We start from the raw sequence: 27,732 nt of genomic DNA, 5'->3' as shown, positions 1-27,732 counted from the left end.
TTCTCTACTGGATTCCTTCTCACCAAGCACATGCAACAGAAAATGAATGCCCTCAGCTTAAACACAGTGTAATTAGTATATACATAAGCCACGAAGCTAATGGGATGATAACAAGTAACGTTCCACACATTTGCTTGTCGATTGAGCAAATTTGTTCTACCACGGTTATCAGGATATAACACTGCAGTGCCAGCTGAGCACTGTGTTTGTGTCGCAGCATTATAAATCACAGGGGGCTCAGCCCAAGCACATCGGTCTGAGATTCAGTAAAATAATGACTAAAGAAAACAGAATGGCTTTTTTTCAGTTATATATACATACTTATAAGTATTTTCCCCTGACTTGCACACAACTGTCAGAACTGCAGGCTTTGCTGCTACTATTGAATAGTGGTGGCACAAAATGTTAAAACCCAGGAGGTGATGAAAACCTGTAGTGCATCCATGCAGGGCAGAAAGAATGGCAGAAGGATCACCAACAGAAACCTCATTATCTGCAGGCTCAGACTGGCCACCAGTTAGACATTTGCCACCATAAAACTACACAAAACCACCGTGCTGACGGCTGTTGGTCAAAGCCCAGCAAAGGGCTCAGCTCTGCTGAAAAACTCAGCCGAGTTACAGCTCTGTGTGAACCATTAGGTGAAATCCATGTCAAAGAACAAGTGAAAGTGGCTGTGGGTGTGTTGCAGTGAAACCTGTGAGACAGATGAAACGGGGTGAGCATCAGGAACGAGTAACAGGTTTGCACAGTCCCCTGTGAAGTGGATGCATTTACAACAGCCCCACAACTGGAAAAGCAGAGCATACACCTAAAATGCTTTTTGCCCAGCAGCTGCAGAGCGCTGCTGATGGCAGTTTTTAATGTTCACGGATGAACTTTTTTAGGTCCAGGGTGGCAGAGCCCTGGAACAGCTGTCAGGGAGGCCGTGGGGTCTCCCTGTCCGGACACCCCAGCTCCAGGTGACTCTGCCTGGAGAGGGGTGTTGGAATGGACGGTCCCTTCCAACCCTGGCGATCCTGTGCCGAGCACGCACACCTCGGGACCCTCGAGAAGCAGGTTTGTCGCTTTAACCCCAGCCGGCGCTGTCCCGGGCGGGGAGGAGCCGCTCGGCCCGGCCCGGCCCCGGCCCGGCCCCGGCCCCGGCCCCTCCTCAGGTGCGGCCCCGCCCGGCCCGGGCCCGGAAGCGCCGGCCGGCGGTGCGGGGGCGATGGCGGCCGCGGGGCCGCCGCTGCCTCTGCTGTTCCTGCGGCTCCTGCTGCTGCTGCTGCCGCTGCCCCGGCCGCTCTCGGCCCTGCGGCTGCTGCTGGACGCCGAGCCGCCCTTCACCTGCTCGCAGCCGGTAAGCGGCGCCGGGGAGCCGGCATGGCGGGACGGGGAGCTGTGCGGCCCGGGCCCGGGCGGTGTGGCTGTCCCGGGTCAGTGTGGCCGTCCCTGGCCGGTGTTGCTGTCCCGGGTCAGTGTGGCTTTTCCGGGCCGGTGTGGCCCTCCCGGTCCCGGGGCAGTGTCGCTATCCTGGGTCAGTGTGGCTGTCCCGGGTGGTGTCGCTATCCCGGGGCAGCGTGGCTGTCCCTGGACCGGTGTGACTGTCCCGGAGCAGTGTGGCTCTCCCAGGCCACTGTCGCTGTCCCTGGCCTGTGTGGCTCTCCCGAGTCAGTGTGGCTCTCCCAGGCCGGTGTCGCGGTCCCGGGTCACTGTGGCTCTCCCAGCCGGTGTCGCGGTCCCGGGTCACTGTGGTTCTCCCAGCCGGTGTCGCGGTCCCGGGTCACTGTGGCTCTCCCAGCCGGTGTCGCGGTCCCGGGTCACTGTGGTTCTCCCAGCCGGTGTCGCGGTCCCGGGTCACTGTGGCTCTCCCATCCGGTGTCGCGGTCCCGGGGCAGTGTGGCTCTCCCAGGCCGGTGTCGCCGTCCCGGGGCAGTGTGGCTCTCCCAGGCCGGTGTCGCGGTCCCGGGTCACTGTGGCTCTCCCAGCCGGTGTCGCGGTCCCGGGAAGCCGCTGCCAGCTCCGGGCTGAACCGCGCTGGATGGAAGCGCCCGCAGTCCCGAGCAGGATGTGAGTCTTTGCTAACAGCTGACGTTGCCCGGTGTCCGAAAAGTTTTAACCAGTTCTTTGCAGCTGAGGGTTTTTTAGGAGAGCGTGGGGAATTAAGCATTGCACGTACCCGAGGTTTTTGAACAGGCGCGTTTTGGTTTTTTACCTTTTCTCGCTGTGAAAGCGGCCAGACAGGAGCTGCCAATGCAGCGTCCCTGTAAAAGTGAACCGACCAACCTGAGCAAACATTGAGCTCCTAGCTAGCCACTTTCTCTGGTGGTTTTTGAGGATTGTCTTGGATTTATGTTTTGTCTCTTTTTTGTTTTGCTTTGCAGTGATTTTTTGTTTCAGATACATGTAAAGAGTGTGTAGAAGGGGGAAGAGATCTGCTTTCTCTTTTTAATTCTGTCAACAAAAGCAGAGACAAGAAAAGGGGCAGCTGTTGTCTAAGCTGCACAGCTTTGTATGCCATGGTGCACTCTGAGCTGTCTGAAAAAGGTAGATAGGTACAGCTATAGACAAATGTAAAACAAAATATGTCATTTGGGATTAAAGCTTCTATAATCTTTTCCTGTACACTTTCCCTATCCCTTGTCTAGTCTGACACTTCTAATGTTTGACTATATCCTTACCCTTGTTTTACCAGACCTCTGCTCTGCTGCTTTCTCTCTTATTTAAAGAGACCCCAAGAATACAGACCAGTTCTGCAGTTTTATTTTAGGGTGGACATCGTAGAGGGACAAAATGTAAAGGCTTGGCAAAGGGAAAATTACAATATTGCTTGGGCATCTCATGTAACCATGGAACCCAAACCCTATCAGTCACAGAGATTGACAGTAATATACTTAAGAGTTTCTGCAAATCCTTGGATGATTGGGCTCTGACTGACTTTGTCTTGCTGTCTGTCCCTCTTTTTTTTAGGAAATGTGACCACAGTGACTGGGTGAGGGGTTCACCAGGATCACCAGCTTTCACAGAGGAGCTGTGTTGCCCCACGCTCTGGTGTGCACAGGGCAGTGAATGTGCAGGGCTGCTACGTTGGTCCTTTCTATGAAAAAGCCAATTTTCAAAGTGCAGATAGACTTAAAAGCAGTCAGCTTAAGCCTGGGAGCAGCCTCTGTGAAGCTGCTGATTCACACTGGAAAAAGCCCATTCAACTGAAGCTGTGGCAGTTGAAAAGAGTTCCTTCCCCCTTCCCTTTCTGTGGTTGCACCGTTTTCAGAGGATGATGATTCAGTAACCCTCCCAACTGTGCCTGTGCTGTGGTTCAAAGGCAGAGCTGCTGCTGAGCAGGGTGGGTGAGACCCACTTCCTTTGCCTAACCCACCGTGCTCAGGCTGCTGTTGCTGAGCTTTGGGACAGGTCAGGCTGAGCCACAGCAACTTCCTCAGCAAAACCCTCATGTGGCAGAGGGAGTGGTGGAGGGAGAGTGTCATACATGTTCTCAGTAGGCACCTGCAAGGAAAACTAAATGCTTGTTAACAGCTCATCTTATTAAAATGCCAAAAAACACACTTAATGGGCATTATTCACCACCACTCCATCAAACATGCTCAGCTCTAGGGCTGAATAGCACAGCTGCACATCCAGTTCTTACCAGTAACCATTGCTTGAATATGTCATCTGCAGGGGAGGAACATCCCACAGTTAAATACCCATCTGTTTTTCACCAGCAAGTGTTAAACTGCTGTATTCAGTTGTTGTGCTGTAGCTGTTTTGGGATGTGGCATGCCTGGGTGTTCTGGAGGAATGCAGTGTTTGTAACCCTGCTGTCTTTGAGGGGCTGGATAGCTGTACATAATTTGGTTTCTGAAATTTATCTTGCCAGCTTGCTTCTCTGGAAGTGTCTGGAGAAGAATTGATGTAGCCTCTGTAATGAAAATGAGGTGGTGGTGCGTGTGAGGGTGACTTTTCCCTTTGCAAATGTGTTCATTGTGCCCTTGCTATTGACTGACTTCTGTCATTCCCTTCTGTGGCATCTTTCTGCTGTGCAGGATGCTAACATAACCCATGATCACTGATCAAAACTATGAAAATATGAAAAAAACTTTAGAACTGATTGTTATGAAGAAATTTTAACTTTTATATTTGGATTTTATTTTGCTCAGTATTGATATGAGGGCAAGGCAAAAAGTTAGAAACAGTAGAGAAGAATGCTGAAAAAAATGAGAACAGTTTTGTAAAAGATGCTGGTTTCCTACAAGCCTTAAACAAATCATTCTTCAGTATTTATTCCTGTAATGTGTTTATGTGTTAATCTCTACTTGTTTTTACTAAGGAGTTGGAAAAGGGAAACTGCAGTAAACTTCAAATCATCCAAATCTCAGAAGATTCATAGAATGGTTCAGAGGTGAAAGGCAGATTTTGGAAAGCTGGAGCTCTTCCCATTCAGCAGCCACTCTCTAAAGGAAAGCTGGACACTTGCCTGGCCCACAGTGGTTTCTCTCTAGTTACCACAGCATCCTGCTGGGAAATCTTTGCTTCCCATGACTTCAATTGAATTTTTATGGGATGGTGCTGTTAATCAGTTTCCCAGGTTTATTTCATTCAGTTTCATACGATTCTCCACACCATATGGTCTCTTATTTTTTATGTCAATAGCAAAACAAAAATGATTTTAAAAAGAGCCTAAGAAACAGTTGCTTAGCTTTTTGTGAAAATACAGCAAGTAAACACAGAGTTGTTCCTGTCCTGCTGAGAATAGTTTCAGCATCACCTCACAATGATCTGCTTCTCATATTTATGTCTCCCATGTCTGTAGCTTTGCTTTTCAGGCCTGGTTTAAGCCCAGTTGGCAAATAAGCCCCACATAGCCACTCATCCACTCACTCCCTCACCACTGGGATGGGGTAGAGAATCAGGAAGGTGAAAGTGAGAAAAATGGTGGGTTGAGATAAAGGCAGTTTAGTAAGTAAAGCAAAAGCCATGCATACAAGCAGAGGAAAACAAGTTGTTGTTTTTCACGACTTGCTGTGAGCAGGCAGGTGTTCAGCTGCCTCCAGGACAGCAGGGATCCATCATGCACAACAATGACTCAAGAAGACAAACACCATCACTCTGCACGTCCCCCTCTTCATCTTTCTTCCCCCAGCTTTGTCTGCTGAGTTTGGTGCCTTCCAGCATCCCTGTAGGTAGCTGGGGTCAGCAATCCCAGCTGTGTCTACTCCTGATTCCTGCACCTCCAGCCTTCTGGCTGGCAGGAGTTACAGAAGCAGGAATGGCCTGTGCAAGCCCTGCTCAGCAAGAACAAAAACTGTTATCAGCACTGTTTCCAGCCCAAATCCAAAACACTGCCCCATACCAGCTACTGGGAAGGAATTAACTCTATTCCAGCCAAAACCAGCACACTCAGCTAGGGGAACCAGGTTAAATAATTCTGCTGTCCCCATCTTTGTTAATGTGCTCTGGATGAGCCAATGCACAAGTAATGTTTTGTGTTGGTTGGACCTTTACAAGGGAAAACCACCAAATTTTCCCTCAGGTGCTGAGGAGGTAGCCAGTGCAGATATGACACTGGTTGACTTTGCTGCAAACCCAGCTGCTCTTTTGCTCTAATTGCTTTCTGGGTTTTGAATGTCATTATCTGGAGCTGCACTTTTTGGTATAAAAGTGTGCATCAGCTGCTGCCCAGACCTGTTCACTTGGGTACTCTACTAAAAGGAGATGGGGGTTTTCATGGCAAGTCCTTTCTGGGATTTGCCTTTCCTTGAGCTTCTTGTAGCTCTGCCTGCAGTGTGGCTCTATCTTCACTTGTCTTTGCTTCATTTTGCCAACAGAGAGGACTTCTATGTGGGTGAGTTGTTCTTAGGAGCATTTTCAGCTCTTGGGTCATCCCTGTAGTGCTTTGGGGACTAGGAAAAGGAGTGGACAAGAACTTAATTGGTGCCTTGTGGTGAGAGAGTCCTTCCCCTCTTCTTGTGGCAGACCTGCTAAATGCTCAGCTAACTGATGGCAGCATAAAACACTTCAGTATAGGCAGCTGCACATAAATAAAGTTGCTGGCACAGCAGGTAAACAGGTTAGTGCAGGGTAGGAGAAACACATGTGTAGGTAGGCCCTTGAAAACCCTGAGTGGGATTGGGGAAATGGGGGTACACCAGATAAAATACTGTTGTTTTTCTCCTTAGAAACCCAGTGTTGAAAAGGTAAGAAAGGCTTTAATTACCAAGTGTAGGTTCTGAATCCTCATTAGCACATGGATGGCTCCTCATTGAGCTCTGGAGTTTCTAATGAATGTCAGAAAGGGCACAACAGCCTCATCAAAGCTGGGAACATCCTTGTGAACTCCTGGGATAATAGACCTGGGGAAGAGAGAATCCAGTTGTACTCCATGCTGGATCGATATTCATACTGATCACTAAACAAGAAAGGGGAAATGCAGCATTTCCTCACTTCATGGGTTGTCAGCTATGACCAGAACACCAGCACTCAAATGAAAGCAGATGGTGCTGCTCTTCAGGCCAATAATGCCTTACATTTTTTATAAGGGCTTTGTTGTGATGCCATGTACAATAATTACTGGTAACTGCAGCAGAACAAGGACAAAATGACTGAATAATAAGTGATAACCTTTAACAGAAATCATTACATTGGAAAAAATCCCCATGGTTAGTAGCCAGTTATTTTTGTTTCCTATGAGGGTTCATCCCAGAGCAACCACTCAACTCTTTGCCCTCAGTGGAAAGCACCATAGAGTTGCTGTGAAGAAAATTAACTCAGTTTCAGATAAAACCACTGCACCTTTGTACACAAAGGACTTTGTCAGGCCACTTAATTTATCTTAAAAAGTCTGATTAACAGTCTGAAGTGTTAGGACTAATTTTTTTTTTCATAGCTTAATCCATTCACAATTTTTATTTTTCCCTTTTTCAGTGATTGTAGTTAGCCAATTTGGATTCAGTTTCATCAGCATTTGCTTCTTTGCTTTACATTTCTTTTTTTTTTCCCCATTAATGAAGGATTTGGGTTGCAGGTGCTGTTTTTCAATATACCTCTGTCTTGGGTGCATTTGTGGTACAGTAATTGGAGTGTGGATGTGTTTCTTGTGAAGGGTGCCTGAAGGCTGGATTTATACATGTGTGTATTGTTGTGACTTGTATAGCAAAAGCCTGGAAGAGATTTTCAGGTTTTATTTTTTATATAAGCATGAGGAGCTTGGTGCCAAATCTTCCTGCTTTTACTCAAGTTTGCAGGAACACAGATAGAAGAGCTGAAATGTGAGCATTAATCTCTGAAGTATTTTCATTGCCAAAAAGGCACAGCTGGCTTGTTCAAGCACCCTTCCCTAAAAATGTAAATATACCCTTGTAAATATACTAAGCCCTAAATACACTTGAAGTTGACCTTAGGAAGTTGTAGAGAGTTTAAAAACCGAATTTCAAGCACCCTTCCCTGCTCCACTGGAATGAATTGCAGGATGGCAATGGTATGACAGCAATATCCATCTTTATTTGTCATGGCATAGGAAATGAGTGAGAGCAAACCTAGCCCTCCTCTTGATTTACCATCTCAGTGACAACTTCAGGCTTCCTGCTCACTGGGATTTGGCATCACACTAACCAGACAAGCTGACATGCTTCTCCCTGATGACCATGGGGGCTTCCAGTAAAAAAAAAAAACATCACTGGGAGAAGCCAGGAGGAGCCCACACAACTTCTGGTTGCTTCATGATCAGGGCATCTTTATTCTCAATAAGGAAGTGTCTAATTCTGATTAATTTTTCACACAGTGATATTTGGTCATAGGTTGGACTGGATGATCTCAGAGATGTCACACAAGTTGTGCCCAGCTTTCATGCCCTGTGTCCTTGATTTTTTTGGTTAAGAGCTCAGTCCAGTGTTTCCAATCATGGTTAATTCTTCCAATTTGTGTGCATCACTGAAGTGCTTTTCCCTGTCCCAACACTAAGCAGAAGCAAGTTGCTGTCAGTTTTATTCTCAGAGTAATATTCTTGTTTCTTTCCCCCACAGGATTTAAACTGTCTCGTAAGAAATAGTAAGTAATTTTTTTATTTTGTTGCAGTTTTCTCATCAGATCATTCTCTTTTTTTCTTTTTCTATTTCTCTTTTCTTTTTTTAACTGGGTTCATACAGCATATTTTTCCTGCTAGAATCAGAGAGTTGTAAAGGAAATATTGATATCATGCCTTTCTTTGGGAGTTTTCAGTTTGATCCATTATAAGCTCCAGCTAGAAGAGGAATGGAAACTTATGTCTTTTGGGATAGAGTTTGGGGGTAGGCATGAGTAGAACCCAACCCAACTTGTTTAGTTCTGTTTAAAGCTAGGGATTATTCATTTTTTAAAGAAATGGGAATTTAAGGATGAGTTTGCCAGTAAATGTTCGTTACAAGCCATTATGATAGTACTTGATGAAAAATTAATGTATGGACTAGAATTAAAAAAGAGGCAGAGGGGTACAGTTGAGAGCAATTAATGTAAATTATTGGGTTTAAGGGATCAAGTCTTAGCAGTGGCATGCATCTAAAAGACCTTAAATAATTATGGGTAATGTTCTGAAAAATATTCTTTAATAAATGAAACCATTCTGAAATTGTCCATTTCAGGAGGCAGCTGGGCAGTGCTGCAGAGCTCCTTGGGTTTCCTTGCAGCCCTTGTTCTAAGCAAGCTCATTCCTGCCTCAGTGCCCTGCCCTGTGTCATACTGGCACAAATCTTTTTACAGTATTTTTGTTTGACTTGCCAGATCAGGGAGATGACTGTGATGAAAATAACCAGATTTAAAACTTCTCTGGCAGGAGAGGGCTTGGGTGGGATCAGGTTGGATGATGTTTCCCACTGGCACACAGGCACTGGAATACACCTTGACTACATGGCTGAGCCAAACTGCAGCACCACCATTAAAATCCTGCCTAAGTTAAATATTTGGTTTAAATTCTGCCTTATGGCTCCTGTTACATTTCTCTGCTCTAGGGGAAATCTATTGTTTACTCTTTACTGAAAGGTACTTTATTCTTGTCAGGCTTTTTATAGATATCTTTTGTGAAATGAGCATTTGAGGTTTGTCTGATTACTCTTGAGGGAGTAATGACTGAAGAGATAGTGCCCACTTGCCACTGTTTCCATCACATATCCATCAAAACAGACCAAAGTGTACTTTAGGGGGGCCTGACTGTTTTTAACCTGCTCTGAGAAGTCAAATGTGTTACAAAAGCATAAGTAGATCATGTCTGTCTAATTCCTGTCATACCTGATTTCACTTTCTGATGACTTTACAGGACCAGTTTTCCCTAACACTGTGTTGACAAGCATAGGTCCAGGAGTCTCATTAATTTGGGATAACATAACAGTTATACAGGCATAACAGGCAGTTGTTGGAAGCTGAATTCAGATGTATATTCAAATTTGAGGAAAAGCAGTTTGTAGATCCAAGGTACTTAACTACTGGAACAATTTCCCTGGGTATCTGATGGATTTCTTATCATTGGAAGGCTGGAAATTAGCACTAACATAGGTCTGTTTCAGCAGAAGGTTGAAGGAGATACTGAGTAAATTTACTTGACCTGTTTAGCCTGACTACATTGATTGTGACAAGTACTAATGGATTTTAATTAAAAGAGGAAGTTACTAGCATAAATTCAGATTATTGCAGGCAATTTACAGAATTCCATACTGAAAACTGCCTTTCTGAGCTGGAAATATCTGTCACCCAGTTTTCCCCTCAGAACCCTGACCCAAAGAGCAAATCATAATTGCAATTAAGCAGATCTTCCTCAGCCCCACTCTAAATGTGAGTTTCATTTGTTGGACAGGCACTTGCATGGAGTCAAGCTGGCTGAATGTTCATACCTGGACTCCTTCTGCTCCAAGCAGTCTCCATGTTTCTTCAGATGTTTTCCGTCAGGAGGATGGAAAACTGTTCCCTGTGCTTCAGATAGAGTGGAAAGTGGCCACAGATGGTAAGTGGTGGGTGTTTGATTTGAGCATGGAGCACAGGAAAAACGTGTGATCTAGTAAGGATAGAGAGGAGAATTACGACTTCAAGTCATGAAAGTGGATCTTTGAAATTTGAGAGGTTAGCTGCTTAATTTTGTTTGGTGGGTGTAATCTCCTCTTTTTGTGCCTTGATAAAGCAATAACTGTCTCATTGTTGGAGCCTAAGTGACTACCAATAACAGTCTCACTGTCCAAATATCTCTAATTGTTTGTCTGTAAATGATGCTTCCTTTGCATACTCTTGTCTAACATTTTGCACTGCTTTAAGGCAGAATTAAACACTTTCATTTCTTCCTTCTGCAGGGGCTGTATCTGAGGGTTGTAGAGCTATGATCTCTAGTTATGGTAGTGTAGAAGCAGGTGTGACTCAGGTAACCCAGTCATTTCACTCAGCTGTGCTTGTCAACTCTCTCACTCTGACCATGTGTACCAAAATAAAGACATGTTTGCTTTGGCACCCAAACTGCACGAGGCAGCTTTGAGAGGCAGAGCTAAACATGATACACACCTGGGGAGCTGGCAGGATGTGTGGAGAATGCAGTTGCCTTCTCCTTTGCTCCTTCATTTGCACAGATGTAGCTTTGCCATGCAGGACCTTGGGCTGAAACGTTCAGACTGAAAGTGCTGTTAGTCAACCCTGCATGCTCGCTTTTCCATGCCCAGTTATCTTCATGCTGGGGTCCTCAGCACCTCAGAGGAGTTATGCTGTGGCAAGGCTGGGCACAGTGGAGAGGAGAGGGAAAGGTGACCATGTCCCTCTGTCCCTGCAGCCAGCATCCGCTCTCTGGAAGGGGCAGAGCTCGCCGTGATGCAGGTGAACAACAATCAGCAGATCTGTGCCCAGTTTGACTTCCAGAACAATTTGCCTCTTCAGGTCCGTCCAGATGGAGGCAGGGTGAGTGCCAAGGGCTCCAAATTACATTTTCTGCTCTGTGGAATTGTTCCTGCTTTCACTGTTTTATGGCAGGGTTATTGATTAGAATGTACAGACTGCTTAGAGTCTGTATTGGACTTGCTGTTGTTTCCCATTTCTCTTTCACTCCTCATCCTTCAGGTTTTAAGAATTGCTGCTTTTAGTGCCTGGCATGTGTCATCTCTATGGAGGTTGCTTAAAGCAAATAATTGTAGGGGTTCTTGCATTCTGTTTGAGAGCATGAAATTTCATAGCTTATAAACTAAACTCTTCTATTGCTTCCACTTCTTTCTTGTACTCTCTTGTTGTGGAGGAAAGCACAAATCTTGGGCGTGGTCCTTCAGCTTACACTCCTTCTAGGAAACTCATCAGAAGAGTGCTGAGCATCCACAACAGTAAGGAATATAAACAATAAGGAGTTCATTCCTTAACCACACAGAATTTGGCCATAGTTAGCTTACCACTTACCAAACACCACTAGCCTAGGAGCCAGAGCCTCTCCAGAATTTGTACAGCATTGCTGATGTAGAAAACAGTATAGATTTAAGAATATATGTATGGAATGGCCAGGTACACACCTACATATGAATACATGCAATTCTAAATGCTTAGCACTTGAAACTGCATATTTTGTTCCAGTCTCCTTTCAGCACAGAATATATAGTTTGGTGGAAATTCCACACAGTGGTTTGGCATAAAACTGTTGTATCAGCTCAAAGATCCCAAGAAAAAAACAATTCTAAACAGAAGAATAGAGGCAGGTCTATTTAATCCACTTGAGTTCCAATTTTTATAGTCAAGCTTCAGTAAAAGGGTTACATGGGATGAGGGAACATAGTGGAACAGAGCCAAGTCAGCTGTTAATTTCAGTGCCTTAAAGAGCAGCATTGTCCTTTAAAGTGCCTGTGGGTGTGTTTTGTTTTCAGTGGAATTTCACTTTTGACCGTTTTGAAGTGGAGCCTGGCCAGACTTACCAAGTGACTGTGTACCACCTGCCCAAGCTGGGTGTCAATGGAGACCGCAACTGCAAGTCCACGTCTCTCACAATGCCTGGTAAGAATTCCTTTAGCTCACTTGGGCCTTGAGTTGAGGTGGTTTGTGGACCTGACATCACTGCTGCTTTTACTTCATTTAAAATCTTTCAGAGTTGCCCCTCTGCTTGTGGAAGTACAGGCCAGAATTTCCAATCAGAAGTTTGATTTCTAGTACTAAATCCTGGACATGTGGAGTTTAATTTCAAAGGCACAGTTAGACATAATTTACCAAGAAAATTATGCCTGATCCTTTCTTGTACATGTCAAAATTTTCCTATTGCTAAAAGAATTTTTACTGTTTTTCCCAAGGTTGCTGGGCATCTGCATTGCCCTCTGGCTGCACTGACTACTTCATAAATATTTGGTGCTTAATACACATCTTGTAAACTGGTTCTTAATTTTTTTCTTAACTCGTTTATAGTTGTCAGCCTGACTTTGTAGTTATAAACTGGCAAAATGTGGAGTGTATCAGTAATGTGAGCTGGAAAAGGAGAGGGAGAACTTCATTTTCAGCCTTGTTCCCTTTTTTCTGCCTGTTCACACTAAGAACTTCCTGGCTTTTATCCTCTACTGTTCTTCAGAAACCTAGTGCATGGTGTCAAGATCAGCAGTTGCAGGGAGCTTTGCTGGTTAGAGCTTAAACATGAATTGCAGAGACACTGTAAATTCCTGAACTTTATAAAGTTTAAATTGCTAACTTTGAAAGTTGGGAATTTGAGATATGCAATGTTTTATCTCAACTGTCTGAGCAGGGAGTTGTTCTTTTTCCTTTGTCCAAACCCTAGAGGAGAGACATAATTTAAGCTGTAGATTCCACATTGCTAAATGTTGAATATGTAACTCCAGATTTAACTCTGAAAGAAGTCCCAAAGAGCAGGGCCAATCTGCTAAATAAAGGGAATTAGAAATGTGGAAGAGTGTTTTGGGATTAAGAAAGGTTCCAGCCTCTTGATTTTCCTGTGTCAGAATGCCTTTGGAGGAATCTCTTGTTGAGGTGTGATTACAAGGTGTGGGGATGAATATGAAGTTTTAATTCCACTATTGAGCCCCTTTCTGTACCAATGTTACATTATCATCTACTATTAAGTGTGGTGTGTTTTTAGTCTCATTCATTTTCTCTGTTCTGAGAAGAAAAAGAAGAACCAAACACACCATGACATCAGTGAAGGGACTGGTTGATATGCTAGAAACCAATACTGTTCTGCAGAATTTTGCCACAGCTTTGGAACACAGGTGTCTATTCATTTAGGAGAATAGTTAAGTCTCTGGCTTCTGATAAAAAATGTGTTTTTTTCCTAAATGGAAGTACAATGCTTCTGACTAGCTACTGGTGGTCTTTCTTGCAGACTGCACGGATTCTCGGATGAAAAGAACCATCCCATGTATAAAGACAGGTAAAAATTTTTGAGTCACATAAATGTGAGCACTCTGTTGTAATATTTGACAGTTGAGAAACTCAGGAATATCTGCCCTACTTCCAGGCAGCTTGTGGGAGCCCAGGATCCAGGGTGAAAGGCTGGGTGATTCAACTCTGCTCGTGAGCTTCAACCCATGGACGGAGCCAGCCCGGTACCAAATCCATGTGGCCAGTTACCTGAATGACAAGAGGTGTAAAATGACCACATGGGATTTCACTGAGGTACTGACCTTCCCAAGTCATACCTTCTCTGGAGAGTTAGGCAAACATCTTAAATGCTTGCTAAACCAGGACATTTGAACAGCAATTTTCAAGGAATTGTTTTTTAATTGTCTTGAATTTAGTGGATAAAAGATCAGAAAAGAGGTTTTATAATGCATGAAGCAGCCTATAAACATCTGCAAAGTCAAATGTAGTGTTTGACTATCTGGGCTTTATTACCTTTTTCAAGCCAGTGCCTGGGGAGTTAAGACTAAGTAAATTAACCAAAATTGAGGTGCAAAGTTTCAATAAGTCATTGAAGTACTTTATCGAATATGATCACAAGGAGGTGTTAATTAAATTTTTTTCATAAAGAAGGAGTGATTTAGTAACAGATGCTTCATTCAAGCTGAGAATCAATTTCTGTAAGTCTTGCAGTCTGTGTTGCTGAAAAGCTCAGAGTGTCCAGACTGTGTTCCAATAGAAAAAAAATTTCCCTTCAGGCATCTGAGGGAGGTGAAATACTGAATATTTGGAAGCACTCTCCACCCTTCCTTGGGTGAGGGCAGATATGTTGGCAGTCTGTCTGTTTAATCTTTCTATTCCTTAGCACTTAAAACCCTTAGTACTGCCTGCACTGGTATGATTAAGCTGTTACTGACACAGATGGGACAGCTCTGTGAGTATTTTCCTGGTGGAGGGGAATGAGCTTCATTTTGGAGTTTCTATCTGCTGATCACTGTGAAGAATTAGGTTATCATGATACTGGTTGTGTACAGCAGGTAGCAAGGGCAACTTACTTGCCTGTTCTAGTGTCAGTGTTGAGAGCTGCTTTTAATTAAACTAGAAAGCTTGTTAATGTTTACACATTACAAAGCTGAAGACATCTACATTGTTAAGGAACTGTAAGTTTAACTCCTTTGAAGTTGTACAACATACATCCCTAATTATTTCCTGTTACCTGTGCAATCTTAGCCTGCTGTCTTAATTGTATTACCATGTCCTGGTGGCCTTTACTCATTTTGTTCTCTGTGGGTTTCTTGTTCAAAGAAACAAAAAATAGCATCTCCTGCTTCTTTGGACCACTTTGTCTTTTCATGTCAGCTTTTTCTTTTTTCCTGCTTTCATTGTTTTCTTCCTTCCCTTATAACTTGCATTTGATTTCTGCAGGATGGACTGCAGCAGCAAGTGAATGTCACAATTGAAATAGAGAAGAACATAAAAGCTTGCTGCAGCTACAGAATACAGGTGGGATGGCACTATTGTCTCTGTGTCCTTCCTTCAAATCAAGGCAGTGAGCACCTTAGGAATGTTAGGAGTTTTCTTCACAGTGTTTTTTCTGAGATTGGCCAGTCTGTAATTACCTACCTCAGGGAAATACTATGGCTGAAAGATTTTTATATAGGTATTCTCTGTAGTCAGTGGCTTTTCCTTAGTACAGGGCTGCCAAGTCAGAGAATATGGGAGTGAGAATGGCAAATGTGCAACCTCAGGAGCTCACAGCCTTTGTCATGTGTGGTGTAAGAATTCCTGATTCATTTTGTTTTCTGTGTCTCTGTGCTAAAATACAAGGAACATTGAGGCAGGGAGAAAGTAAATCAGGGAACAGAATTTCTTTTAAGAATAACTTCTGTTTTTCTGGATTCTTTTCAACTGCAGATTCAGCCATTCTTTGTGAACTGTGGCACAGACTGTCTGAGACACTCTGCTTCCATTCCATGTGAACCAGTTCCAAGTGAGAACCACTTTTCTGTAAATTAGATTCTCATTGTTTTACAGCTGAGCACTGAATTTTTAACAGAACTCTTGTCTTTTGCAGGTACAGAACCATCAGGTAAGAACTTCTTCCAATACCCTGAAGCTTTTTTTGCTGCTCTTCTCCTGTTGTGTAGAATGAGAAATGATCCTTCCTGGGAATGACCCAATGGGCAGGAAATGTTCCTGTTGAAAATTTTATCCTATTTAAAACAGTGGACAGCCCATAGATGGTGGTGTATGCACCAACCATATTGAGAACCCACCAAAGCTCTCACTGAAACCTCAGAGGATGTGAAGATCAGCACATGGCAACCACTTGGTAACAAAACTCCAAACCAATGAAGAGCAAGGAGACCCCAGACCTCAGTAATGCTCTTGGTCTGGACTGTCACATGAGGGATGGGTAATTTAGGTCATAAGGGTTTAATAGTCTAGGAATTTATTTGTTCAGGGTCCCTCTTTTGAGCCACCAAGCTCAACCAGCCAGGTGTCATAATCAATATGTGCCAATAAATCTCTCTGATTGAGATGAGAGCCTGGTCTAAAATTTCTTCAACACTGAGTTCAGAATTAATTGTGCTAAGAATGACTTCACCATGATTTAATGAGGCAAGTATTTGTATGCAGTGTGAACCTTAAAGAGCAATTTTTTGAGAGACACTTCACTTGCATAGAATTCTTTGAGAAGCAGTTTTGACAAGAAGACTCTTAATATAAAATACTTTCTGTCACTTTGCTCAGTGTTAAAAAATTTGCATAATATAAAGCAGCTTTTGAAGAGAATAGCTTGCATATATTCATTTTTATGAATGTCAAGATAACTTGTGCATAATGTTAGATATCTTTTCTTTTGGCTGCAACACCTGTAAGGGTCTTTTGCCAAAGATTTAAAAAAAAAAAAAAAAGGAAAAACACCTGTAAACTGAATTCATGACCCAAATTGGTGATATTTAATTTTTTTTTTAGCTAGATTACATGAACAGGCAGGACATGGGCGGCATGCCTGTCAAAACTGGGTAAATGTTGCTATTTAGAGGAAGGTTCTTGATCTGTGTTTTCAGTGTGCTGCACATATGGTTCTTTGTGTGGAGCAGGTTTATGGTGCACAGTAGCACCATGAAAGCAGGAATTGGTTTGGAGAAATGTCTGTGGATTGTAAGAGGGAAGTATTGGTGTACTCAGCAAAGCCAGGGTCCTCCTCCCTTGGCCTCTGATGCTGGAGAACTTTTTGCCCTCTGGTGAAACTCAGTGTGAGGCAGTGTCTGAGGAGTGATTTTGTTTTGCAGATGATATGATGATATGGCTCTACTGGTGTATCACTGGGATCTGTGTGTTACTGGTGGGCTCAGTCATAACAGCTGTGCTGTGCATGACTAAAATACGAGCAGGTGAGACTCATACCAACCAGGAAGAACAAATTCAATGCTAAAGAACACTTTTTTCTTCCTTCTGTACCTATTCCTATTGTGGTTTTGTTCCTTGCTGTTCTGATGCCTTGCCACTGAGATAATGCCTATAAAAACATCTTCTGTGTTCATTATAGGACTTGCAATGTATTCTACCATCCACTAGATAAGTAAAGCCTTCCACAGGTTATCCTGTTTAATACTCATGTTCATAGCACTTCACAGCTCATGAGGGGGAAAAGGGATTTTGTAGTTCAGCTCTGTTTCCTGCAGATTGCTGCAGATATCTTAGCACTTATTTTTCCCCTGAATTGCAAAAGTGTGTTGCAGAAGAGAAGCTTTCTGTTTGTCCACACTGTAATCTTCCCCCTGTTCCCCAAAGTCTCTGCAGAATTAATTTTATGTTATTGTGAGATTAGATTTTTCAGTTAAAGTGGAAGGGGAAAAAATACAGGACATAGAGATTGACATCAAGCAAGTTGGAGAATTGGGTATTTAGTGGATAACTCCTAGTTTTCTGTGCTGCAGTCATGAGGCAGTTATCTCAGGGGAGCTGTGTTTTGTTTTCTTCTTACATGAGAGGAAGAATTAGTAATCTTTTGAAAAATTTCTTAACATCAAACTTGTCTATAAGATGTAGGTAGGGACATTTTAGTCACCTCTTCAGAGAAGCTTCTTAAGAAAAAGACATATTTTAAAAGCTTCTTCTCCTTAAAGAGAAGTTGGGGAACAGTTGGAATTCTGTACTTGAGACTGCCAGGATTTGGGGAAGATGGTGGAAGCTCATTTTGAGTGCATTCTGTCTCCTCTCAGAGGAAAAATATGGCAAGAACTGGCTGTAGAAGAGTCTTTATTCATTCAGTATGATTTTTTTATTAGGCTTCTCCCTCCTTAGGGCTTCATTTCCCTACACAGTTAAAGTTGGGGTTTTTTAACCTAATCTGTGGAAGGTGGTGTGATTTTAAGCATTTAATCTTCATATTTTCAGAACTGACAGTGGCTTTTTTCTCTTCCAGGACGCCAGCGAAGGAAGTGCAACCACAATGGTTTGCAAGCTGGTAAGATGTTTTAGCAAGCACCTGCCATGCAGGTCTCACACAGTTGCCCAGAAGGGGCTTGTGTAGGCTCTTAACTAATTTATAGATGCTTCTTGAAACCAAGAGGCAGCCTTAGGATCTTCCTGTTCAGCTGTGTATATGGAATTTGAAATGCTGTGTTTGTCAGATGGGAGGTATTTGCTTTGGAATGTGGGGAGTCTCAACCCAGCCAAGGCTGTACTGGCAGAAGCAGCTTTGCTAATCATCCAGGTCATAGAAACAGGAGATTGGTTTGGGGTGGGTGCACTCAGCTCTCCACCAGAGAATACAGCAGTATTTGCAAACCTCTTGAAGCTGCTGTGGTGTTCTTGTGAGGTGAAAGTTGATGAATGATCTGGGCATTATTATAAATCACAGCTTCGCTGTGTCTGTGCTTTCATATTAAATTTACACAAAGAGATGCTGACCACATGCATTGCCAAAATAGCATTAAAACTTAAAAGTTTTGTTAATGCCCTCCTGTGCTGATGGGTGCTGCCTCACCCTGTCACAGTTTGGGGAATGTGGCTGTAATTGGTATTTCTCTGTCTCCCATCAGCACCGTACACCGAGCTGTCCCTGCCGCCCTTGAAGCCACGCAAGGTGTGGGTTGTGTACTCTGCTGACCACCTGCTCTACGTGGACGTGGTGCTGAAGTTTGCTGAGTTCCTGATGACAGTCTGTGGCACTGCTGTGGCCTTGGATCTGCTGGAAGACCAGCACATCTCAGAGCTGGGGCCCTTGCCCTGGCTGACACGGCAGAAGAAGGAAATGGAAGAGCTGTCTTCAAAGATCATCATCTTGTGTTCTCGGGGCACCCAGGCCAAGTGGCAGGCCATGCTTGGGAGTGAGCCTGTGTGTCTCAGGCAGGATCAGCAAAAGCCAATGGGAGACCTGTTCACCCCAGCCTTGAATCTGATCCTGCCAGACTTCAAGAAGCCAGCCTGTTTTGGAATGTACATAGTCTGCTACTTCGAGGGAATAAGCAGTGAGAGGGATATACCTGATCTGTTCAATGTCACATCCAGGTACCAGCTGATGGACAAGTTTGAGGATATCTACTTTCGGATTCAGGACCTGGAGAAGTTTGAGCCTGGGCGGATCCATCGGATCCAGGAAATCACAGCTGAGAATTACATCGATACCCCCAGTGGGAGGAAGCTGAAAGAAGCCATAGAGAAGTTCAAGAGCTGGCAGACTGAGCACCCAGACTGGTTTGAGAGTGAAACCATCTGCTTGGATAGTGATGAGGAGTTGCATTCCCTGAACAGGGAGAGCCAGGTGGATTCACCACCGAGTGAGCCAGGTGGAATTGTGAAACACCAGCTGCAGCTACGTGAGCCTGACCCCAGCTGTTATGTCATCAACCTCCACATGCACCAAGGTGAAAGTACAGGCTGCAAGCTGCAGCCTCAGCTTAATCCATGTGGGGATCCCAGTTCCCAGACTGTGGTCCTTCCTGTGGATGTTCCTCTAATTCAGGTAGTGGAGCCAGTCCCTTCTGTGGAAGACAGAAATATTCTCAGTCACCATGTGCTGAGCAATGAGGACTGTATGGAAGGAGTTCCTCTTCTGGAGACAAGCTTTCCAATGAGGAATAACCTCATCCTCCATGATGGCTCTGGTGTTTCAGGAGCTGACCAGAGCCCTGCAAACCTCTCAGATGACCTGAGTGACCACCTGAATGGATTCATGTACCCTCTGTATCAGCAGAGTGTCATTCCTTCAGAGCCAGACTATCTCTGCCAGGGGGAGGCTGACAGGCAGCACCAGCTGGTCTTTGATGACCCATGCAAAGACCAAAGGCAGTCAGTGCAGTCAGACCAGGGCTACATCTCCAGATGCTCCCCTCTGCCTCCTGAGGACCTTCTAGAGGAGGAGGAGGAGGAAGAGGAGGAGGAGCACCAGGAACAGCAGGTGGGCTTCCATGAACTCTCTCCAGAGGTTTTGAACAGTCTGAAGAGCCTCCAGAAGCAGCTGTTTTTACAGGAGATTCAGAGGAGCTCTAGCTGGAGCTATCCAGCAGAGGTGGTGGACATGGACCAATCTTTGGAGGACTGTTAGGCTCTGCCTGGGACCTGCTCTGTTTGAAGCACAGGGATGGAAGGTGGTCCCATGCAGAGCAGTACTGAGGCTGCATTTCCAGCACTGTCCTTGTCCTTGTATTGCAAATGGATTAGTGCTGGGATCTTGCTGTGTGCTGCTGGGGTGCAGCACTGCCCAGCACATGTGGAATGTTGCTTCCAGTCTCTGTGCAGAGAAGCCACGAATATTGGCCACTCCTGTGAAAGAACAGTTCTGTTCCTTGAGGAAAGGCATTACACTGAATTCTCTCTGATGGATGGCAGAAAAATTACTGTGGCTCATTCACTTGTGCCTTCAAAATGCCCTCCAGCTGTGCTGATTCTATTGCACTGGATAAAACTCACAGGCATGGTTTAGAAAATAGGTTAAGATAACATGGTAACATTTGCATTGCCATTTGAGTACACATTTTAAACATTTCCTTGTAAATACTGTATTAAAGATGTGTGCCTTAAATTTCAGCTAGATTAGGATTGTCTCTACCTGGTTGATAAATGGGCCTGGAGATTTTTTTTTTTTCCCACTCATCATTCATTTGCAGCTGCATTTCCATGGTCATTCAGAAATCAAGTGGAGTAGCTGAGAAAGTGGGATAAATGTTTAAATTGAGAGTTTCCATAACTCTTCCTGCCTCTCTACTGGGAAGTATGTGCTTGAAAACCAGCAACAGCAGGGAGGGGGAAGATGAGACCAAAAAATGGAATTTATGGGTTTTTTACAGTTTTAAGAAATGTGGGGCTGAATACAGCATCACAAAATCAGGGGAATCTGATGTTTTCTGTAACTGCATTTCTGTTTGCTTTTGGCTATCTTAGCACCAGAAAGATGTGAACTCAAGATATAGATAGTGACACACAAGGAAATGAAAGACTATTTTGGAGGAGGAAAAAGTGTAGCCTCAGCAGATGCTGTTTTAGAGTGGAAATTATATCTGAGGTAAGAGAGGCTGAGCAAAAACAACTGTGAGATGTACTTGTGTGGGTTTAAGCTCAAGCACAGGTTGTGCAGGTTAACCACAGTGAAATACTGAACAGAATAAGGGATTAATCTCCCAGGAGCAGTGATGGTGAGGTTGGCATTTACCCTGGTTCTTATCACTGTTTCTGCAGCCCACTGGAAAACAGCCTGTGAGATATAAATACATCCAGGCCTTTCTCCTTTGTCCTCTTCCTGAACATCTAAGTTTGCTTGTTAAAAAATCTTTTATCTTGGCTGTTTTTAAATCTAATGTCTCAGAAAATAATCTATTTTGACTTGCAATTTATTTTGTATTGTGTATATTTTATAATTTTGTGTCTAACCTGTGGGGTTTTTTTCCCCTTAAATTAAAAACCATGAATACTTTTTGAATATATTTACTTAAACACCTCTGTTCCTTAATTCTGCCTAACTCCTTATGTTGAGTTATGTTCTTAGTATTTGTTACAGAAATGGCTCACAAATGTCAAAATATTCCTGCAAAGCACAAGAGACAAGCTGGACAGAGCTGAAGGCCTGCAGCCATGGGAGGTGCACATCCCTTCAGAAAGGGTGGTAAGGGAATTGTTTGTGATTTCCATGCAGGATTCTGAGGAGAGCTTGATAACAAAGGGACAGTCCCTGCAGAGATCCAGACCTAAGGCTTGGAGCCTCCCTGCTCCAACAGCAATCCAGTCTAAGCCAGCAGGAGCTAAGCAAGAGGCAGCTGTGATCTCAATGCTTCTCCAGTGAAAAGCCATTTCCCAGATTATGTCAGTAATTGCCATCTTGATGATCCCACTTCTAAAAGTTTCTTTTATCTTGCAGCATGTAAATCTGATTTTTTTCCCATGAGTCTTTTTCAAGTGGTATAAATTCCTATAAATCACTTAAATAGGAAGCTCAGAAGTGTCATCTGAATTTCCTTGCCTTAGTCATTCCCTTCTCAAATAACTCCCTTGGTGTTACAGCTCTTAGAATTTGCTTTCACTTACAGAAAGTTTGTTTGAGGGGAAAAATCCAGACACTGTTTTAGTAATCCAGTATGAGGAAAACAAGTAACTTTAATGCATCTGTTGGTCCCTATTCAATACAAAATTGAATAGCAAGACTCAAAGGAGGAAAAAAAAAAGGAACAAAATCAGTCACAAGTTTCTAATTTTATTTTAACAATCTTGCTTTTTAAAAAATACAAGTTCTGATTAATGCCAGGGGGATGCCAAGTGTCCATCAGCCACAGGCCTTATCTCTCACTTCCATTTCCCCTCCTGGGAGTAGTCATCTCTTTTGTCAGGATAGCAAACAAAGAGCAATAAAATGCTAAATAACTGAGTTGTGTAACAGAATCCCAAGGGACCTGTGTCTTAGTATGGCACAAATTGATTCAGTAAAGTGTTACTGACCTGGACCAGTAATGTAATGTTGGCACAAAGTACAGGAGATGTGCAAGGTGCATCAGGAGAGGTATTGCTTGCACTTGGATGGTACCACCATCTCTCTTCTGCAAACAGAAAGGTTTAAGTGGAAGCAAGAGTTCAATTACCAAAAGAATTCAAAAGGAGGAGCAGGTTTATAAACAAGACATTGAAGATCTTTAAAAGTTTTTTCATAGTAAGTAATTGCAGGAGCAGCAGAGCTGTCCTTTTAGTTGCAAGGGGGCTTCTGTCTAGCCAACTCTAAGAGCTTGACACTCTCCAAACAGCACATTTCCTAACTACCTAGAAACCATGGCACCACAAACAACTTTTTCTACAAAGGAATTCTATGCAACACAAATGTCATTTTGCAGGGTCATCTGTCCTGGGCAACCTTTTCATCCATGGAAAAATCTGAACTGTGAGTTCACCACCACTGGGTTAAATATGCCATGGCCAGATAAATTTCAAATATGCCATTTTTCTCAATAACATCCTAACTGGAAAAAGGCACTCACTGTTGAAACAACAACTTTGTTATGGGCTATGAAGGGGTAATGGAGTCAGACTTGTTAATAATTGTGCTGTGATTCTTTTGATGTCTCAACTATGTGTATTGGGGATTAGCACTTTGCTATTGGGAACTTGGCCATAGGAGCAGCCAAACATAGTTGGTGATGAAAAGCTTTTTTTTCCTTTCAGCTTGTTTTTGGCAAAGTTGGTTGGTTGGGGATTTTAATTTTTTTTTTCAGCTCTTTGACTGAAGAATGGAGTAGTCCTAGGTTCAGGTATCACCTTATTCTCTCTTGAATAATTATTTCTGAGCTTCTACTACCTATTTAATGCTGAAAAAGGAAGGTGCAAGGAAACAAATACCTGTACAAGCATGATATACCTGTAATTACACCTCCTTTGGCCAGGAACTTAGCATCCCCTCGACACATTTCACATCACATAGTAAAAGTTCACAGTACCAAGTTTTACAATCACAGTCACTCACAGCACCAAGATTGTCCAGACAAGAAGAAATTACTGAAGAGAAAGGCCACTGGCCAAAATTCACACAACTGCCCATGTGAGGGCTCAGGTTAAAAATAAAGCACTGGTGGGAAAGTTAAGCCTAGCTTTGCCAACTCTCCCTTTGGCATGAGGAGAGCAGCGAGTCACCCATCCTAGCTGCACTTCTGAACAGAACAGCACTATGGACCCATCTTTTTGTTCTAGGGGCTTTTCCAGCCCCTCAAAACCCATCAGCCACCGAGAGCTGGGGGAGGAGAGCCCCATGGCAGCCCCACTTCTGCCTCTGGGAGCTGGAAGTTACCAGACTGTAAACATTTTGCTGTAGCAGTCCACCAGAGCAGGCAGCTGATCCCACTCTGTGAAAAGGAAGGTGGGACAGAGGCTCTGAAGCCCAAGCCCTGAAGGAAAGAATGAATGTGTGTGCAGAAGAAGTCTGGGCTGCACCTGCAGTCCTGCTGTGGGTAGCAGTTGGTTGTGCTTTATTTCCCCTTCCCATCAGGACAGCTTGAAAAGAAAAAAATAAATAAAAATACTTCGCAACAGGAAACTGTTGTTTGTCACAATTATTGCAGCCGTGCCCAGGTAACAAAATATAAGCCTGGGAGGGGCAAAGTCCTTCCTCCAAACGTGGCCTGTGTGCTCCTGCTTCCATGGGGCTGCTTTAGGAGCAGCTGCAGCCAGGCAGAAGAGCAGGCCTTAGCCCCACCCAACATTCACGGAGCTCAAAACCAAAGAAAACTGTGTTCCTATGAGAGGTTACTAGCAATTTTTCCCCACCTACCCTCAACCACATGCACACAGAGGACAGGATGCTGATACATGGGCTTTCACCACAGCTCCAGAGCCCCTCTGCCTCGAGGGCTCCTGCAGCACTTGGCTTTCTGTGCTGAAGTGAGGTTCACTGGGCACAGCCCATCCCGAGCAGTGCCAGTGTCCTCTGGCACTCTGCAGGCTCAGCTCCGTCTCTGCTCTCTCAAGCAGGCATGGAAGGGGGCCAGAGGGAATTTTCCAGCCTTTCTGGCTGTGTAAAGGAAGACCCTATGCTCTGTGTAAAAGAAAACCAACGCTGATCCGTAAACATGCATATTCACAGAGAAATGAGAGCCCCAGCAGCTGGGGGTGCCAGCAGCAGGCTGCTGTAAACCCTGTTCTCACCAGAAATAAATGTCTTGGTGGTTATGAAATAGGACCTAAGCCCTGGTTTGTGTCCATGCTGGATTGGTTTCTTTAGCATGTGAAGTCAATGTAAGATGCAAAAGGTTGAAGCACAGAGGTAGTAGACATTTTGGCAAGGAGAAGGTGGCTCATGGGCTTGAAGTGACCGAGAGGCCAGCGTGCTTCCAGAGGTTCCTTAGCTGGTACACAGAGGCCTGGGAGACACAGGCAGCAGCTTTGCAAGACCCAGGAAACCAAAGCATGCTTCCTTCTGTTCTTCTGGAGGCAACATCTGCTGGTCGGGCCCCTCTTGCATCTCATTATTGTGGTCAGCAGGAGTTCCTAAAGGAGGGGACAAAATGCACTGGTCCTTGTTGAGGACGACAAGGAAAAACCGAACCTTTATGGTTACAGAGCAACACAATGTCCTGGGAGGGAGGGGAAGAGCGGGACCCTCCAGGCAGTGGAGAGACAGAAGCACTGGAAGAAGTCTCGTCACGAAGGACAGGGCGTTTTCTGGCGACAAGTGTCATCCGTCGGCTCCTGCAGGTAGTCGGGTTTGTGCGGAGCTCCCGCTGCTGGACGTGTCCGTGAGGAAGGGAGGAGGAGAGCGGGAGTCTGCCGGGGAAGCCCAAGTCCCCTTCCCCTGCCCGGCCACGGCGGAGCGAACCTGAGCAGAAGGCAGAGACGGGGCTCTGCCGGGGCGGCCCGGGGGCTCAGCCCTGGGCGCTGACCGCCAGGGCGTTCACGTAGCCGTGCGGCCCCACATCCACGTCGGAGAGCCCGTGCGCCAGCGGGGCGGCGGCGGGCGCGGCGGCGGCCGGGCCGTACTTGGCGGGCGGCGGGGCGGCGGCGGGGCGCAGCAGGCAGCAGGTCTCCAGCGCCTCCAGCCCGCGGCAGGTCAGGAAGAAGAGGTTCTTGAGCATGAAGAGGGAGAGCGGCTGCTGGTAGCGCAGGAGCAGCAGGCAGCGCAGCGCCAGCAGCGGCGCGTCCAGCAGCCCGGCGGGCAGCAGCAGGTGCAGCGCCAGGCGGGCGGCGCCGGGCGGGCGGGCCGCGCTCAGCTCGTACAGCCACAGCACCGGCGAGGCCAGGCAGAGGAAATAGACGGCGATGAGCAGGTAGCGCAGCGGGGCGGGCAGCGGCGCCGGCCGGCCGGGCTGCAGCACCAGCTCCAGCAGCGAGAAGCTGTCGAGCAGGTCCAGGCAGGTGGCGAGGAAGGCGGCGGCGGCGCGGTGCTGCGGCGGCGGCTGCGGCGGCAGGAGCAGCTGCCCCGCGCCCTCGGTGCCGATGGCCCGCAGCAGGCAGTACAGCAGCGGCGCCGACAGCGCCAGCGTGATGCGGAAGCCGGTGGTGCCCAGCGGCAGGCGCAGCTCGATCAGCTCCAGGATGGACGTGCCCAGGATCAGCGCCGCCTTGGGCGTGAAGGCGATGGAGTAGATGAGCCAGGCCAGGTGCGCGTAGGCGAAGTCGCCGCCGCGGGCGGGGACCCCGGCCCCGCGCCCCCCGGCCCCGCGGCCGCCGGGCGGGCCGTGCAGCAGCAGCGGGTGCGGCGGCGGCGGCCCGGGCGGCGGCGGGGGCCGCTCCCGGCGGCGAGCCCGGCTGTTGCGGCAGAAGAAGATGCCCCAGCCGGCCGCCAGCACCAGGTCGGTGGCGATCCAGCTGCACCAGTACAGGTCGGTGACGGCGATCAGGTAGAGGTCCAGCAGCGCGCCCTGCCCCAGCAACAGCACCAGGGACAGCGCCTGGAAGCCCCAGCGCCGCCCTCCCCCCGCCCCGCCGGGCCCCAGCAGCGCCCCCGCCGCCGCCCCGGAGCCCCCCGCCCCCGCGCCCGCCGCCGCCGCCCCGTACAGCTCCGCCGCCGTCATGCCGCGGCCCGGGCTGCCCCCGCCGCCGCCGCCGCTGCTGCTGCTGGGGAGCGGCGAGGCGGCGGCGGGCAGCGGGGCGGCGGGCGGCGGCACCAGGGGCTTGCTGATGCTGCTGCTGTCCTCCTCCTCTTCCTCCTCCTCCTCCTCCTCCTCTTGCTCGGTGCTGCTGCGGGGGCTGCGAGGGCGGCGGGCCCGCGCCGAGCCCGAGCTGGACCCCGAGCCGCGCCGGCTGCCGGAGCCCCCCGGGAAGAGCGGCTGCCGGTCGGCGGCGTGCGGAGGCAGCGGCGGCGGCGGCGGCGGCGGCGGCTGGAAGGAGCCCGAGGAGGAGGAGACCGAGCGCTGGTTGGAGGCAGCGCGGTGCATGGTCCTCCCCGGCCCCCGAGCCGGCGCTGGGCCCCACGGCCCCGCCGCGGCCCCCGGCCCGCCCCCGGCCCGCCCCCCGCGCCGCCGCACCGGGCCCGGCAGCGGCAGCGGCAGCGGCAGCGGGGCGAGAGCCCGAGCGGCGGGGGCCCGGGGGCGGCGCCCGGCAGCGGCTGCCGGCGGTGGTGGGTGGGCTGGGGCCGGGAGAGGAGGAGGAGGGGGCCAGAAGGGGAGGGGGAGAGGCCCCCGCCTTGTCCCCGGGGATGCTCCCCTCGCACGGATCGGGAGCATCCTGCCCCGCAGGACCGCCGCCCGTGGACGTGGCCCTGCACCCTGGCACACACATCGGGGAGCGCTTCAGAGTCCCCTCATCTCTCTAGGCTGGCCAAGACAAAGAGCAGCTGGCTGGCACAGAGCCTACAGTGGAGCACTCCTTGTGGCTCCTCTGTGCTGCCCCTGCCTTTGGTCTGGTGTGTTTGTTCATCAAAGTGTCTTTTACCCGATTTTCTGAGTTGAGCCAATCCACATGCTCTGCCCTGCCCAGCTTGCCATGATGGGACACAGCATTTGAATTCATATGAATAGCTCTTGAGTTCCTACTTCTACCTAGAGCAACAATCGGGACCTTTATTGACCCGCTATTAATGGCCTCGAATGAGCTTAATGGCTGGCTGGATGTGTTCATCACCAGCACTAATGGCTTGGCACATCCCAAAGTGATGCTCAGCATCACCAGTTTCTCATTTGTACCTGTGCCCACCAGCCATGAGCCAGGTGCTGCCTGACCATGATGTGAAGCACACCAAATAAAGTCTCCACAAATGTCTGTATTAACTACACTTTGTGATAAAGATCCAAACTAGCTTCATGTTTTGAGCATGTAGCTAAATCAACACATGGGACTGAGCAAATGCTGCTTAATACAGCAGTGACAACCATCTAATACATATCCCTCAGGAGCCCTGCTCCAGTCAGTGTCCCTGGCAACAAGAAGAATTCAGCCCGGGGTTCTAGGAGAATTCATGCTTAAACTGGAAGCAGAGAGATAACTGAGTAAGAGATAGGGACAATTTAGGGTGGATTGACA

The 27,732-nt window shown here is 46.8% G+C and overlaps 2 protein-coding genes across 3 annotated transcripts; one reads left to right on the top strand and one right to left on the bottom strand.

Annotated features, from left to right (window-relative positions):
• Positions 1 to 1,148: 1,148 nt before the first annotated feature.
• Positions 1,149 to 21,660, top strand: IL17RA (interleukin 17 receptor A). 2 transcript variants are annotated; one of them, XM_056509047.1, is made up of 13 exons: positions 1,149 to 1,342; positions 8,001 to 8,025; positions 9,800 to 9,946; positions 10,754 to 10,878; positions 11,823 to 11,949; positions 13,277 to 13,324; positions 13,412 to 13,569; positions 14,719 to 14,796; positions 15,208 to 15,283; positions 15,368 to 15,382; positions 16,593 to 16,694; positions 17,729 to 17,770; positions 18,348 to 21,660. In XM_056509047.1, the coding sequence occupies exons 1-13, from the start codon at positions 1,211 to 1,213 to the stop codon at positions 19,850 to 19,852; spliced, it is 2,580 nt and encodes an 859-aa protein (XP_056365022.1). In that variant the 5' UTR covers positions 1,149 to 1,210; the 3' UTR covers positions 19,853 to 21,660. The 2 variants fall into 2 exon arrangements, with proteins under 2 accessions (XP_056365022.1, XP_056365032.1); XM_056509057.1 differs by lacking the exon at positions 1,149 to 1,342 and adding an exon at positions 3,100 to 3,325.
• A 315-nt stretch (positions 21,661 to 21,975) lies between these two features.
• On the bottom strand, positions 21,976 to 26,667 carry TMEM121B (transmembrane protein 121B). Its single transcript, XM_056511703.1, has 2 exons — positions 26,484 to 26,667; positions 21,976 to 26,228 (listed from the first exon to the last, which is right to left on the bottom strand). Exons 1-2 carry the CDS (start codon positions 26,646 to 26,648, stop codon positions 25,137 to 25,139), a joined length of 1,257 nt encoding a protein of 418 aa, XP_056367678.1. The 5' UTR covers positions 26,649 to 26,667; the 3' UTR covers positions 21,976 to 25,136.
• Positions 26,668 to 27,732: the final 1,065 nt, after the last annotated feature.

Source organism: Oenanthe melanoleuca, chromosome 1A (assembly GCF_029582105.1).
Source record: "Oenanthe melanoleuca isolate GR-GAL-2019-014 chromosome 1A, OMel1.0, whole genome shotgun sequence".
In the NCBI taxonomy this organism is placed as follows: domain Eukaryota; kingdom Metazoa; phylum Chordata; class Aves; order Passeriformes; family Muscicapidae; genus Oenanthe; species Oenanthe melanoleuca.
This window is presented reverse-complemented; position numbering and strand designations above follow the sequence as displayed.

Coding starts and splice junctions, on each gene's coding strand:
- IL17RA (XM_056509047.1), top strand. CDS start 1,211: ATGGCGGCCGCGGGGCCGCCGCTGCCTCTGCTGTTCCTGCGGCTCCTG. Junction 1,343..8,000: donor CCTTCACCTGCTCGCAGCCG/GTAAGCGGCGCC, acceptor TTTCCCCCACAG/GATTTAAACTGTCTCGTAAG. Junction 9,947..10,753: donor GTGGAAAGTGGCCACAGATG/GTAAGTGGTGGG, acceptor CTGTCCCTGCAG/CCAGCATCCGCTCTCTGGAA.
- TMEM121B (XM_056511703.1), bottom strand. CDS start 26,648: ATGCACCGCGCTGCCTCCAACCAGCGCTCGGTCTCCTCCTCCTCGGGC. Junction 26,229..26,483: donor CGGGGTCCAGCTCGGGCTCG/GCGCGGGCCCGC, acceptor GCGGGGGGCTCC/GGGGCGGCGGCGGGGGCGCT.